Genomic DNA, 14,052 nt, shown 5'->3' with positions numbered 1-14,052 from the left:
GTTTGGGATGAATGGCGTGATTGTGTGAATGAGGAGAGTGAGTGCGAACAATATACCCTGTTGGTAGGAGTCTCCTAACCAAGTGAGTGTAGGTTAGGGGGACTTAGTGGATTTGACGTGGATTCTGGCTGCTGTTCCATTGTGCAGGCGGACTGCTAGGGGTAGGTGCAGCCAAGGTATGGTGGTACTGGCTGGGAGTGTGACATGGTATTGGAAGTTGGTGAGTCGGGAGGGGACACCAGACAGTAGGGTTTAGAGTGCTAAGAGAGCACAGTGCGGGGGCTAGAGAGCCACCCGGTTAGAGTGCTTGGAGAGCACAGTGTGGGGGCTAGAGAGCCACCCCTTATTTAGGAGCGCCAGAGGCGCGCTCAGGTGAACCCCGAGGTCGCTAGGTGTCCCTCACCACCTATTGGAAGCAGGCAAAGAGGCCTAGTTGTAGTCACACTCCCCAGCCAATGAGTTATGCCTGGCACCACCAAGTGAAGAAAAAGAGACAAATAAGGGCCTTGCCCAGGTTTAAAAGAATGGAACAGTGTGCCAGGTTGGGAAAAATGGGTCATTAGGATCATTGTGGCAATGGCAGGGTTTGTGCCATTGGTTAGAGCTTTAAGTAAAAGGTTAGGTTCGATGAACTCTCCTCCGCACCATTCATGTGTGACACCTGGTACGAGTCGTGTTGATGGGAAAGTTGTGAACAAGGGCCAGGTTCGGTCGCCCTCTCCAAGTGCCAGAGAAGCCACCAGTGTGTCATGAGCACACAGATAACAATTGATTAAGAAGCACACCATCCTGTCAGCTAAAAAGTGAAAGGACTTTTTTTAAGAAGACCATACTAAAACAAGTCGTACCAAGATAAGTCAGGCAAGGAAGGTTAAGGGTACTCTTCATTTTGCCTGGGCTGAGGTCATCACCCCCACTTGCACCCTCAAGAATGCCTCCAGACTGCATTTGCTTACCATCGGTAGAACTGTGCCACCTGCTGTCCAAGGCAGGGCTTGTTGCCTGCTGCTGCTCGGTTGTGTGCCATGTGGGCCGAAGCATTTTTGTGGGCCATGGAGGCCAAAGTGCTTTTGCGGGCTGTTGCAGCCGAAGATTCATGCCGTCTTGTGGGCTCAGTGGGCCGAAGGACTCTTTGTGAGATTAGGCCACTGGGCCGACTGAACTCACCTGGTGAGAGGCCAATAAGGCCACGAAGTAAGGAAACCCCTCTGGGGTGAAGACACAACACTGCCGGGAGGAGGCGTGAAGGAGTGAGCACGTCAAGAAGCTTTGAAACTCTGAATGTCTTGCTCCGATGTGAATATTGGTGTTGAAAGTAACATTGAATGCCCTCCTGCGCAAATGCATAATTAGAATGTTAAGTATTGTGCATAGAGTGTGGATGTGTTTGTTAGATTAGTGATCCGACACACTAGGATAGGGACATGCCAATCTTACTGATACTTTGCTTCTTGGAGTTAAGTGCTTGCAATGTTGTGGGTTAGAGTAAATGGGAGATTTGTGCTGTACGTTAGACAGGGCCATTCCCGCGGGCTGCCCCTAGTGGAGGCTCGGGAGAGCCTCGGGAGAAAGGTGGGGGTAGTGTTGCGGAAATGGCCCTTAGTGGTTTATTAAATATAGAATTAGTTCAGGTCCCCTCTTAGATGTATGTTTACCATAGATCGTCTGTACTGGGATGGTAGTTTTGTGTCGGAAGGTGTAGCAGGCTGTTTTGTGTGGTGCATTGGTGGTGTACAAGAGACGGTTCCCTTTTAATTACATCTTGACAATCAAACAAGGTGCAAGTTCCATTAAGACCGGCCTCGGTTGCAATGCCATGATCGAGGCAATGGATTGACGTGAGAAAGCGCGATTGAGCGGGCAAAAACGACAAGCGCCGTCAAAAACCGGAAGCGGTGCTTCGAGGTAGTCGCTGAGCACGGGCGAGGGAGGAGGTGGAAAAAGACGCATGCGCGGATGGCGTGTGGACAGGCCTTCGCGGCGGGTTCCCGCCGGAGAGCTCTCTCCGCGCGTGGTTGAGCGGGAGAAACGGAAAATCGTGCTGATCGCGTGGCCGATAAGGAGAGCGGGTGGCCGCCATTTCGCGACGCTTGATGCGTGGCCGATAAGAGGGCGGGCCCGCCGGGCCGCCATTTGGCAGACTGCAGGCCCAAGCGGGGCCTTCGAATCCGGCGACATCGGCTTGTTACGAGCTGCATTCGCCCTTTTCACATCTTCACCTCTCGTCCATCAACACCACCAAGTACCCCCCTGTCTTGTATGAATGTTGTCCAGGCCTAAGGTTTATCTCGTTAGGGTCACCCCGCGAAACCCTTAATTATAGCTCCCTAGATAAGAGCGGGTTATTACTCATAGTTGAATTATAATGTTATCATGAACGCCTTGCTTGTTTTGTGTACCCTAATGTTCCCCCATTAAATCTGGTTGATTCGTATGGAAGTTGCCGCACTGCATTCATCTGTGTCGCATTGAAGAGCAATCCGCTCGATTTGTAATTAAAACCAAGCTGGCTACAGGTTGCGGCAGACTTCGCTCGGTCTCTGACAAACCCAACCTGTAGCGACGGGTGTCTCCCCAACTGGCAAGGCACAGGTGTAATTTGGTATCGCGATAGAGGCGCGTAACCCGAGATCTGTGTCGAACCAGCCGGCGTTGCACCCGTGGGACGGCCGTGCCGGGAGGCGCGACCCGTCACCTACAACAATATCTATAGGCTCATTAGTAGAGTGGTCTAAGAGACTACATTAAGGGGGGTAGGAATAGAGGTGTTTCGGGGAAAATGAAGAAAAGTGAGGGTGAGAGGAAAATTCACATGTAAGTGAATGGAGATTTGGGGGTGTCCCAGAAACAACATTTATCATCTACTCCTGCGTGATGAACCAAAGATTTCAAATTTTGATTCATCGGTCCATAAGACCTTCTTCCAGTCTTCAGTAGTCCACTGGTGGTGCTTCATGGCCCAGGCAAGCCTCTTTTTCTTGTTTTGCCATCTTCGCAATGGCTTTCTTACTGCCACTCGACATGTCAACCCTGCAGCTCGAAGTCTTCTCTTCACAGTTGAAACTGAGACTTGCTTTCTTCTACCAGTGTTAAGCTGTGCTTGAAGCTGTTATCCTGTGAGCCGCCTATCACGCAAGCTGTTGACTCTCAAAAACTTGTCTTCTGATTCTGTTGTGGCTTTGGGTCTGCCAGACCTCTTCCTGTCAGAGTTTCCTGCAGTTTCCAATATACTACTTCCTGCAGTGAAATATTGTCCAAATAATGCTTCAGAGGGTGTCATCACAGTCTGTTCCAATACTGATTTTATACAGACAGGGGGTTGTCATCAAATAATCAGCAGAGGTTGGGACACCTGAAGGAATTGTTTGTATCAACTTTCAAGGCTTCATTTACTTACATTGCTGCTGCTATTTGTACCATTGCTGCTGCTTTAATTTGCATTTTTTTGCATTAATTTTCCATTCTTAAATGCAAATTATTTTTTATTATTGCACATTGCATGCACATTATTTTGCATTTGCATTATTTTATTTAATTTGCATTAATTGCATTGCTGCTGCTGCACTACATACATTATCAACTACTTACATAGCTGTAAGTTGTTAACCCATTAACTGTTCCCTGAAGAAGGCCTTTTTTTTTTTTTTTAACAATATAACTGTGCAATTTACATTATTTTCCCGTTTTTGCGAACCTAAACTTTTTTTTAACCTCGAGCAGTTTACTGCTTACCTTTGTACCATTTCAGGTTATTCATTGGACATTAAACTGCGTAAATTTCAATAAAAAACAGGAACAATTGAGGTGTTCTAAAACTTTTGACCGGTAGTGTATGTCCCTTCTTGCCGGCATTTTTCAGTTTTATTCCCTTAAAAAATTTTTTTCTCTGCTACTGTTGCTCTGATTGACATTATATCTTCACCATAGAAGTGCTTCTTCTTTTAGAATTTCAAATGATAAGTCTGACGTCATCGGTTACATGGTACGGGTGCCATCTTGGAAAAACCGAAAGACTTTGCATTTCTATATCTCCGAAACATCTCCATGGAAAATATTGAAAGGTGGCTCATTGTAAAGTACTCCACAATTACTGCAACATGTACAATTTATTTTTTGGGTGTCACAAGGTGTGCTATATGTTTGGTGAAAGTTTAAGGTACTGTAACTGATTTAGGGAGAGGATGAGGTCTCAAGTGCAGAGGTACTTCACATGTTGGTACTGTGTGGGATCGAGGTACTCAGAGTGAAGCAAACATCAGGAAGAGTGGTATGTCTTTTTGCCTCTCTATAGGTTCACCCACGATGTATGCTCAAGTTGGCTGTTGGAAGGATTCCTGTGATGTGCAGCCAGAATTGGAACAGCCAACTGTGCTCGTTTGTGGAATGAAGGTTGAGGAGCTGGAAGGATCTGAGATTCTGCAGATAAAAATAGAGGATGTGAACTCCTTTAGTCTGGAAGAGGAGCAAAGCGACCAGCTGAATGGTGAGTTGTGTGATCGACATCACTTTTGATTAGATCTGTGTTTATTTGGTGCCGAGTTTTTATTTTTTCTTGTACTTTATAGAGGCTCTTGGAGGACCTAGGGAAGAATGGAAGGGAATACAATGTTATTGAAGGAACTGCGCTCCAACGCGAGTCGAAAGAATTGACGCGACCAAAGACGGAATTCGTCCGAGTTGCTTTATTGAAACAAAACAGCTCAGGTATTCTCACAAGCCCGTTTATCGGGCAGCAATATATATACACATTTATGTCGGGAAGTTTGCCTGGCAAAAGCTATACCGGGCATGCCCGGGTGTCAAGGGCGAGCCTTGGAAAGGCGAGTCTGGACCTGCCCGGGCGTGTTTGGCTGCGGCCTGGCAAGTCGAGGCTGGGCGTGCCCGGGCGCTCTGGGCGAGCCCTGGAAAGGCGATAGCGGGCATGCCCGGACGCTCTGGGCGAGCCCTGAAAAGGCGATAGCGGGCATGCCCGGACGCTCTGGGCGAGCCCTGGAAAGGCGAGAGCGGGCATGCCCGGGAAAGACGAGACCGGGCGTGCCCGGGAGGTTCGGGCGTGCCCGGGAACAGTGAGTCCGGGCATGCCCGGGAGAGGCGCGTCTGGCCGTGTTCTGGCCGGTGCAAGGCGATTGTGTGCATCCAGCGGTAACCGCTACATTATCATAAAATGTTGGAGCAGAATGGAAGGGAATGGGAAATAGGAAACAACAATAGCAGGGTCGATGTGAAGCTGAGAGGAAGGGCAGAGGAGAAGGACACATGGAGGTGAAGAAGCTGCAATCAAATTGAATGAAACACAAGAAGAAATGGAAGGAGAAAGTGGGGATGAAACATAAAAGTTACAAACCAACAAACAATCAAAAAGAGGTGAGGGGAGGGGGAAAAATCACAATGACCGGTGAAAAGGGATTTCTTTGTAATGGAGTAATTTGGGATGGAAAAGATCATGGGTGGATGGGGGATCATCTGAGATGATGGTGAACAGCTGTTTTGAAGTCTTGGAGGGAAGAATGAGATTGAAGAGTATGTGGAAGTTGTTTCCACGGGTGGTTAAAATAGAGGAATGAAAGAGTGGAGGTGAGCAGTGATTCTGGATTTTGGGATTTTCACCAGGATGGGGTTGCCGCTGGACCGCGTGCGTCCTGCAGACACCTGAGTAGCACTCCATCAAGCTGCCGATTGCGGTTTTGTTGGTGGATAACAGTTCAAGTATGCGAAGGAAGGACTTTCCACAATGGAGGGTGCCCAATCTTGCTTTGCAGGCCAACACAAAAATGTGGTTTCCCCCAATAAAGGTCATTGCTGATGGTGAGACCCAAAAGTTTGAATCACTGAACTTCTTCATGAGGATTGTTAAGAAAGGAGATGGGAGGGTTTGCCAGAATGTCCTTCTGGAGAGAAAGATTGAGAGTGTGAGATTTGGCAGAATGGAAAGACATATACCAATTGTTTGAGCTTCTTGTGATTATATAAAGGTCTGAAGAGAGGGAAGAGGCTGCTGCCTGTCTCTGAAGGATGAGGGATGTCACAGCAGAGGGTGGCGTCTTCAACAAAGAGATGAAGAGGATTTCCAAACATTCAGAGAGATTGTTGATGAAGAATAGGACTGGGCCCAGCACACTGCCTTGGGGCAATCCAGCCTTGACAGGCAGAGGAGATGAAAGGATTGCATTGAGAGGTATGCAGTTGCTACGAGAGTAGAATTTTAAAAACGATGTGTGGAGGTTGCTTTGGTTGCCTTGGGCAAAGAGTTTGGAGACCAAGGTGGTCTCCAGATAGTCGGGGCCCTTCGGGATATTTTGGGTCAAATTCTTCCAAAAGCATCAAATTTGGCGCAGATGTTGCCCATGCCATACTCTTTCGATTTTTGACGGGCACCAAGGGCGGTATGATCCGGGGACCATACCGGTCCATCCCGCCATGTCACCTGACCTATGACGTCATAAATAGGATATGCATCCAATCACATGGCGTACTATAAGTGGTCAAAGTTCAAAATGAATCGATCGAAAAATGAAGGCAGGGATCCATTTTTAAGGTTTTCATAAAATCCAATATGGCCGCCAGGTCACATGACCTATGACATCATATTTATGACGTGTATACAATCATGTATACATGAACCCGGATCATGATCGCACAAAAATTAAACACAAGGATATGGCATACAGTTCATAAAACATCAAAATCCGTACCTTTGTAATTAGACTGATGAACTGCATATGCCTGAAAATTAGGAAATAGACATGTAAATATTTCCTCTAATTGTCAAAAATAAGGTCAGAGTTCGATTACCCAACCCAGAAACATAAAATGGTGAACCTCGCGTAAATCTTGGCAAAAACCTCAAAAACCGACATGTTTGACTCAAAAATGATCTTTAAGATGACCTTGAGGGTTGACCTTGACCTCGGATCATCAAAATAACATCATAATTGGATTCCACGACCTCGAAAACCCCTGAAAAGTGGTATCATACATGATTCCAACCCTTTTTTTTTTTTTTTTTTTTTTTTGTATACTGAATCGAGGCTCGTGAAAGAGCTAACATTTATTTCACAAACAAATCAACCAGACAAACAAAACACACAAAAAGAGGGAGCGGAAGACAAGATGGGGAGAGAAGGGGAAGCACACAACCACAACATTTGAGAGCAGGGAGAAGTGTGGGAGGGAGAGGGCTTGGGGGCAGGAGGCGTGGGAGGGGGAGGGCGGGGGGGAGAGGTATAAAACACAAGGGGACGGAAATTAGCGGGGGTAGAAAAGATCAAGGTTTTGGATGGGGGAGGATAAGAGATGGTGGTGAACAGCTGTTTTAAAGACCTGGAGGGTGCAGTGGGATTGAAGAGAGTGAGAGAGTTTGTTCCAGAGGCGGGAGAAAAGAGGAATGAAGGAGTGAAGGTGAGCAGAAAGTCTTGATTTTGGCAGTTTAACCATAAGAGGGTTGCAGGCAGATCTTGTGCGCCCTGTAGGAATATTTGGGGGACAGAGCCCAGAGATGGCTGGGGGGGCAAGGCCAGAGAGGAGTCGGTAGAAGACGGAAAGACCACCAACCTGCCTGCGGTGAGTGAGTGAAAGGCCCTTGGAGTTAGCTTCATCGTGGGAGATTCCAATGATTCTGAACGCTTTGGTTTCAACAGCGTGAAGACGGGCTAGGTGTGAGGCAGGAGCACCAGACCAGAGGGGAGAGCAGTATTCCATAGAGCTGCGGATGAAAGCCTTGTATGTGGTGAGGAGCTCAGGTGTGCCAAGGAAGGACTTCGCACGACGGAGGATGCCCAGTCGGCGACTGGCTTTGGAGGCCAGATTTGAAATGTGGTTTTCCCAGGAAAGATCATGGCAAATAGTGAGACCCAAAAGCTTGAGTGACAGAACTTCTTGGAGAGGATTATTCAGAAAGTGGATGGGAGGGTTTTCCAGTCGGTCTTTTCGGAGAGACATCGTAAGAGTGTGAGATTTATCAGGATTGAAAGACATGTTCCATTTGTTTGCCCAGTCTGTGATTTTGTCCAGGTCTGCAGAGAGTGAGGAGGCTGCAGACTGCCGATCTGAGGGATGAGGAATGGAGCGACAGAGAGTAGAGTCGTCAGCAAAGAGATAGAGAGGATTTTCAAGAGAGTCAGAGAGATCATTGATGAAGACCAGAAAAAGCACAGGGCCCAGAACACTACCTTGGAGAACTCCAGCCTGAACAGGAAGAGGAGATGAGAGAAACCCATTCTGGGCCGAAATTTGGTTATTTAACTGATTTTCCTCTAATCCGGGTGGCGGCCATTTAGTATTTCGCCAATATGGGGCCCCCGGGGGGGGGGGGGGGCGCCCGTCTTGGCGCCCGTCAAAAATCGAAATAGTATTGCATGGGCAACATCTGGGCCAAATTTGGTGCTTCTGGAAGAATTTGAACCAAACGGCCACAAAATATCCCTAAGGGCCCTGACTAAGAGTGCCAGACTAGATTTAAACCTCGACGTGTGCCGAGGGAGACAGCCGTGATATCGTGTGACTTTCAAAGTTTCCATCGGTCGTTGAGAGAGCAGAAGCAGAATGCTAATGTTGGAGTGACTGGGTCTGAATATGAACTTTTAAATGAGTTTCTGTGTCGTTTGAGCCTTGGTTCCATCCTCCAGTACAAGAAATTCCACTCGTTCGGCCAACGGCGCACAACAAAATGGCCATGCGGCTGAATTATTCGTGCGTATGCCTTTGCTCCGCTCAGTGTTTTGAGAGATGATTATTTCCAAGAGTTAATTTCAGTGCACTCCATAAGTATTGGAACAGTGAAGTCAAATTTTTATGATTGCTGCATGCTCAAGAAATTTATATTTGAGATCAAAAGATGAATATGAGGCAAGAGCTGTTATTTCCGAAGAGCGTAACAGCTGTTCTTGGCATTTTCATCATCTTTCTTTCTGCTCCTCACCCATCACCTGCTTCCCACTCAAATCGTGTTTCTCCCATCTTCACCATACCACTACCCAGTCTTATCCTTCCCCTCTCCCACCCTCTCCCTCCTCCTCCATAGCCTTGCCTTCTCTCTGTCTCCCCTTCCTCTCAAAGCTTTCCTCTCACCCCTCCCTCTAAAATCGGCCGCCTCCTCCCCATTCAAAGCAAACGTCGCTCGCTTCCCCTCCAATCTCCCCTCACCCTTCTCTCTCAAATCTCCCCACTCACCTCTCACCTTCAAATCACCCCCTTCACTCCCTTTTTAAAGTTGCCCTCATCCACAAAGTTTCCTGCTTCCCCCTCCCTCTCTCTTCCAACTCATTCAGCCACCTCCTCCAATCTTCTACTTCGTTTGCCCCCTCTCATATTGCTCCTCACTGCCTCATCCCATCACCACTTCACCCTTTGTTTTCCTTCTCCTCATTCTGCTGCCCTGAAACAACTTGCCTTTGCCTCCTGGAAGTCCAATCCAACTGAAGGTAATCTCAGTTCCTTCCACAAAGCTCCGAAAAGTGTGTTTCTACCTTCAGGAGATCCAGGAAACAATACCTCTAAAATCTCAAGATTGAACTCTCAAACCTATCTCCCTCCTTCAAATACTGGTGGTTGTCCAGTTAAGACTCTGTCTGGTGTTTGTTCCCCCTTCATCACCTCCCTTACTGCAAATGACTCCACAGCTGGCACTGCTTTTGAAAAGGCTGAATGCCTCAACTCATGGCTCGTGGACTTCCTCTCCTGTCATAGTCAACTCGTGCCTCTCAATGGAATTCTCTAATCTCCTCTTCCCGTTCAGGCTGGAGTGCCTCAAGGCAGTGTTTGGGGTCCTTTGCTTTTTCTAATTGTACACCACTCCTTTCCTATGCCATCTCCATGCATTGCAAAACGTCATTGCCGGGCACCGAAGGGGGCTCGGCAGTGACGCACGCTGAAAGGGAGTCCTCAGTTTTCACTTTAGTTGTTTGTTTGTGTGTTTTCTTTCTTTCTTTCTTTCTTTCTTTCTTTCTTGTTTGTCCGGGCGATATCTCAGCCATCTTTTGAGCTAGGAAGCTGAAATTTCGGCACAATAGTGAGCAAGTCCTTTGTCAAAAACGGTATTTTTTTGTTTTTTGATTAACAAATTAATTGAGGAGTTATTTAATTATTAGCGATTAATTAAGTAGATTTAATTAATTAAATTTACTTTCTCTTCTGGCCATTATCTCAGGCACCTTTTGAGTTAGGAAGCTGATATTTAGACATGCCAATGATCAGGTGATTTGTCTGCAAAGGCTATTTTTGATTTATTAATTAATCAATTAATCGATTAATTATTTAATTACTCGATTAATGACTTTTTTTTTTTTTTTAGTTTACAGATTCTGATGAAATGGTGGTGGTTTATGTGTTCTATGACTGAATTTATTTATAATTGAATTTTTAATGATTATTATTTATTTATTTTAATTATTTATCATTTATTTAGCCCTGGTGTTGGGCTAGCGGCTAGGGTGCCGGCTTAGGATCCTAGGATCCTGGGTTCGAATCCCGGTCAATCGCTGAATTAACGCCAGGGGGGTTGACTCAGCCTGTCATCCTTCCGAGGTCGGCTAATTGAGTACCAGTTCACTGGTAATTCCCTGCTCGTCGTTAAAGGCGGCAAAAAGGGTTGGCGTCAGGAAGGGCATCCGGCCGTAAAACATTGCTTCAAAAAGGGGACCAAAAAACAACAACAACCACAGTTCCCGAAAAAGTCCAACCCCCGCTTGCGGGGAAAAATGGCCTCTAAAGGTGGTTTTTTTTTTTGGTTTTTTTTTATCATTTATTTATTTTCTTTCTCATTTGGCCAATATCTCAGGCACCTTTTCAGTTAGGAAGCTCATATTTGGTCATGACAGTGACCAAGTGATGTGGCTATCAAGGATATTTTTGATTTCTTGATTGATCATTTCATCGATGAATTATTTTATTGATAAATCAATTAATTATTACAATTTTTATTAATGACTCATTTAATTAAATTTTTAAAAGACATCTTCGGATGAAGCACTCGTGGTTTAGTTATGCTATTAGCCAATTGATTAAGAAAATATTTTGTGATAATCTTTTTTTGATTTTAATTATACAATTAATCAATCAATTATTGCACACCTCTCCCTCCCAATGCAGTCGCCATGAGCTGCACTGCGGTATTGCCGGGCGCCAGAGACGCCCCGGCAATGCCGCACTGTAGGATATTTAATTATTTGGCATGGGGGCGGTGTACGTTGAATGTATCTGTACTTGTCTTCATCCTTGATCACTCCTGCTCTCTGGAAAACCCTCTTTATCTTTTTGTTGATAACTCCACCCTCTGCTGTTCCATTTCTCATCCCTCACATCGACTGGCAGCATATCAACTTTTAAATGAGTTGCTGTGTATTTTGAGCCTTGGTCCCATCCTCCAGGGCAAGAAATTCCAACTTCACTCTCTGCAGACTCAGACTCACAAGTTGCAACGCAAGTCACAACTGCAACACCAACTTCACTCACTCACAACTTGCTCACTCACACCAACTTAACTCTCTGCAGACCTGGATAAAATCACAAATTGTCCAACACGTGGAACATGTCTTTCAATCCTGATAAATCTGACACTCTCATTCTCTCTACATGAAGGAGAAGTACATGGAGAAGAGGAAGAAGTTGTTTCTTAGGTTTGTTGATCTGGAGAAAGCACTCGATAGGGTTCCACGTGAAGTAGTGACATTGGCGTTGAAGAAGTTAGAAGTGGAGGAATGGTTGATCAGAGTAGTGAAGGCAATGTACGAGAGAGCGCGCACAACTGAAAGGACGAAGGACGGGAACAGTGGTGATTTTAGGTGAAGGTGGGAGTGCATCAGGGGTCACTACTAAGTCCACTACTATTTGTAGCTGTGATGGAGGTGCTGGCTCGGAACGTAAAGGAGGGTTTACCGTGGGAGTTGTTGCATGCAGATGATCTGGTGTTGATAGGGGAGAGTATGGATGGACTGAACAAGAAGATGAACAAGTGGAAGGAATGTATGGAGGCAAATGGTCTGAAGGTGAATATGGGAAAGACGAAGGTGATGGCAAGTGGTAAAGCATGTGGTGAGGTGGATAGAACTGGGAAGTGGCCATGTGCCGTGTGCAGGAAGGGTGTCGGAGTGAACTCCATTCAATGTACAATGTGGGCTGAGTGGGTTCATCAAAAATGTAGTGGTCTGAGAGGGTCATTAACCAGTGTGGCAGCTACATTCAAGTATAAGGTGTGCACAGTGGGAGCTGAAAAAAAACCACCGTTTAGAGGCCATTTTTCCCCGTAAAGCGGGGGTTGGCCTTTTCGGGGACCGTGGTAGTTGTTGTTTTTTTGGTCCCCTTTTTGAAGCAATGTTTTATGGCCGGATGCCCTTCCTGACGCCAACCCTTTTTGCCGCCTTCAACGACAAACAGGGAATTACCAGTGAACTGGTACTCAATTAGCCGACCTCGGAAGGATGACAGGCTGAGTCAACCCCCCTGGCATTAATTCGGCGATCGACCGAGATTCGAACCCAGGATCCAAGGATCTTAAGCCGGCACCCTAGCCGCTAGCCCAACACCAGGGATTAAGTAGGAGCTGAAGATGGAGGAAATGTTGAGTTGGATCTTGGAGACGGCGTGAAGCTGGAAGGTGTGAAAACATTTCGCTATCGAGGAGACATGCTTAATGGAGAAGGTGGATCAGACTCGGCAATGGTTTCTGGAGTGAGATGTGCATGGAAGAAGTTTCTGGAACTGAGTGGCGTGCCGACGAGGAGGGGAGTGTCGTTGAAGTTGAAGGGAAAGGTGTACAGTGCATTCAGACCCCTTCACTTTTTTCACATTTTGTGATGTTGCAGCCTTATGCTGAAATCGTTGAAATTCATTTTTGCCCTCATCAATCTACACTCAATACCCCATAATGACAAAGGGAAAACAGAATTTTATAAAGTTTTGCAAATTTATTAAAAAGAAAAAACTGAAATATCACATTGACATAAGTATTCATACCCTTTGCTATGGCACTTGAAATTTAGCTCAGGTGCCTCGCATTTCTCTTGATCATATTTGTGATGTTTCTACACCTTGATTGGAGTCCACCTGTGGTAAATTCAATTGATTGGACATGATTTGGAATGACACACACCTGTCTATATAAGGTCTCACAGCTGATAATGCATATCAGAGCAAAAACCAAGCCATGAGGTCGAAGGAACTGCCTGCAGAGCTCAGGGACAGGATTGTGTCGAGGCACAGATCTGGGGAAGCCTACAAAAAAAATTCTGCTGCATTGAAGGTTCCCAAGAGCACAGTGGCCTCCATAATTCTTAAATGGAAGAAGTTTGGAACAACCAGGACTCTTCCTAGAGCTGGCCGCCTGGCCAAACTGAGCAATCGGGGGAGAAGGGCCTTGGTAAGAGAGGTGATCAAGAACCCGATGGTCACTCTGGCTGAGCTCCAGAGATCCTGTGTGGAGATGGGAGAAACTTCCAGAAGGACAACCATCACTGCAACACTCCACCGATCTGGGTTTTATGGCAGAGTGGCCAGACGGAAGCCTCTCCTGGGTGAAAGACACATGAAAGCCCGCTTGAAGTTTGCAAAAAAGCACCTAAAGGACTCTCAGACTGTGAGAAACAAGATTCTGTGGTCTGATGAAACCAAGATTGAACTGGCCATAAACTGGCTTCCTGGCCATAAACCATAAACTGGCCATAAACCAGATGTTCGTGGAAGTTTTGACAATATTTTGGTGTCTAAATCTCATATCTCCCCATGAAAAAAAACACATTCTCATCCATATTTCAGTATTTATAACAATAAAAATAAATTGCAAGCACACATTAGAAATTTACTTTGAAAGAGTTTTTCTGCAAACCACAAGGAAAGACACATTTTTCATCTGCTGAGGAGGTGAGCTACTGTTACCAAACCATGGCCCTTCAGCTGCTGCCGAATGATCAACAGTTATTCACCCAGGGGTGGTGTAATGATGTCATCAAGAGCCACTCACAGCTCTCGATCACTCAAGAGCTTGTCTCGACTCCATCCAGTAAGAGGCACAACAAACCAGACATGCTGAGACCAGGGAGACTTTAACTGCGCATTATTTGG

The 14,052-nt window shown here is 46.1% G+C and overlaps 1 protein-coding gene across 1 annotated transcript in view; it reads left to right on the top strand.

Moving 5' to 3' along the window:
- LOC137427390 (uncharacterized) overlaps positions 1–14,052 on the top strand; it is a 171,247-nt gene that overhangs the window by 72,548 nt on the left and 84,647 nt on the right. The window contains 1 exon segment of the mRNA XM_078778316.1: positions 4,292–4,483. Coding sequence (XP_078634442.1) covers positions 4,303–4,483 — 181 coding nt within the window. The 5' untranslated portion in view covers positions 4,292–4,302.

Source organism: Myxine glutinosa, chromosome 5 (genome assembly GCF_964187855.1).
Source record: "Myxine glutinosa chromosome 5, kmMyxGlut1.1, whole genome shotgun sequence".
Lineage (NCBI taxonomy): Eukaryota > Metazoa > Chordata > Myxini > Myxiniformes > Myxinidae > Myxine > Myxine glutinosa.
This window is presented reverse-complemented; position numbering and strand designations above follow the sequence as displayed.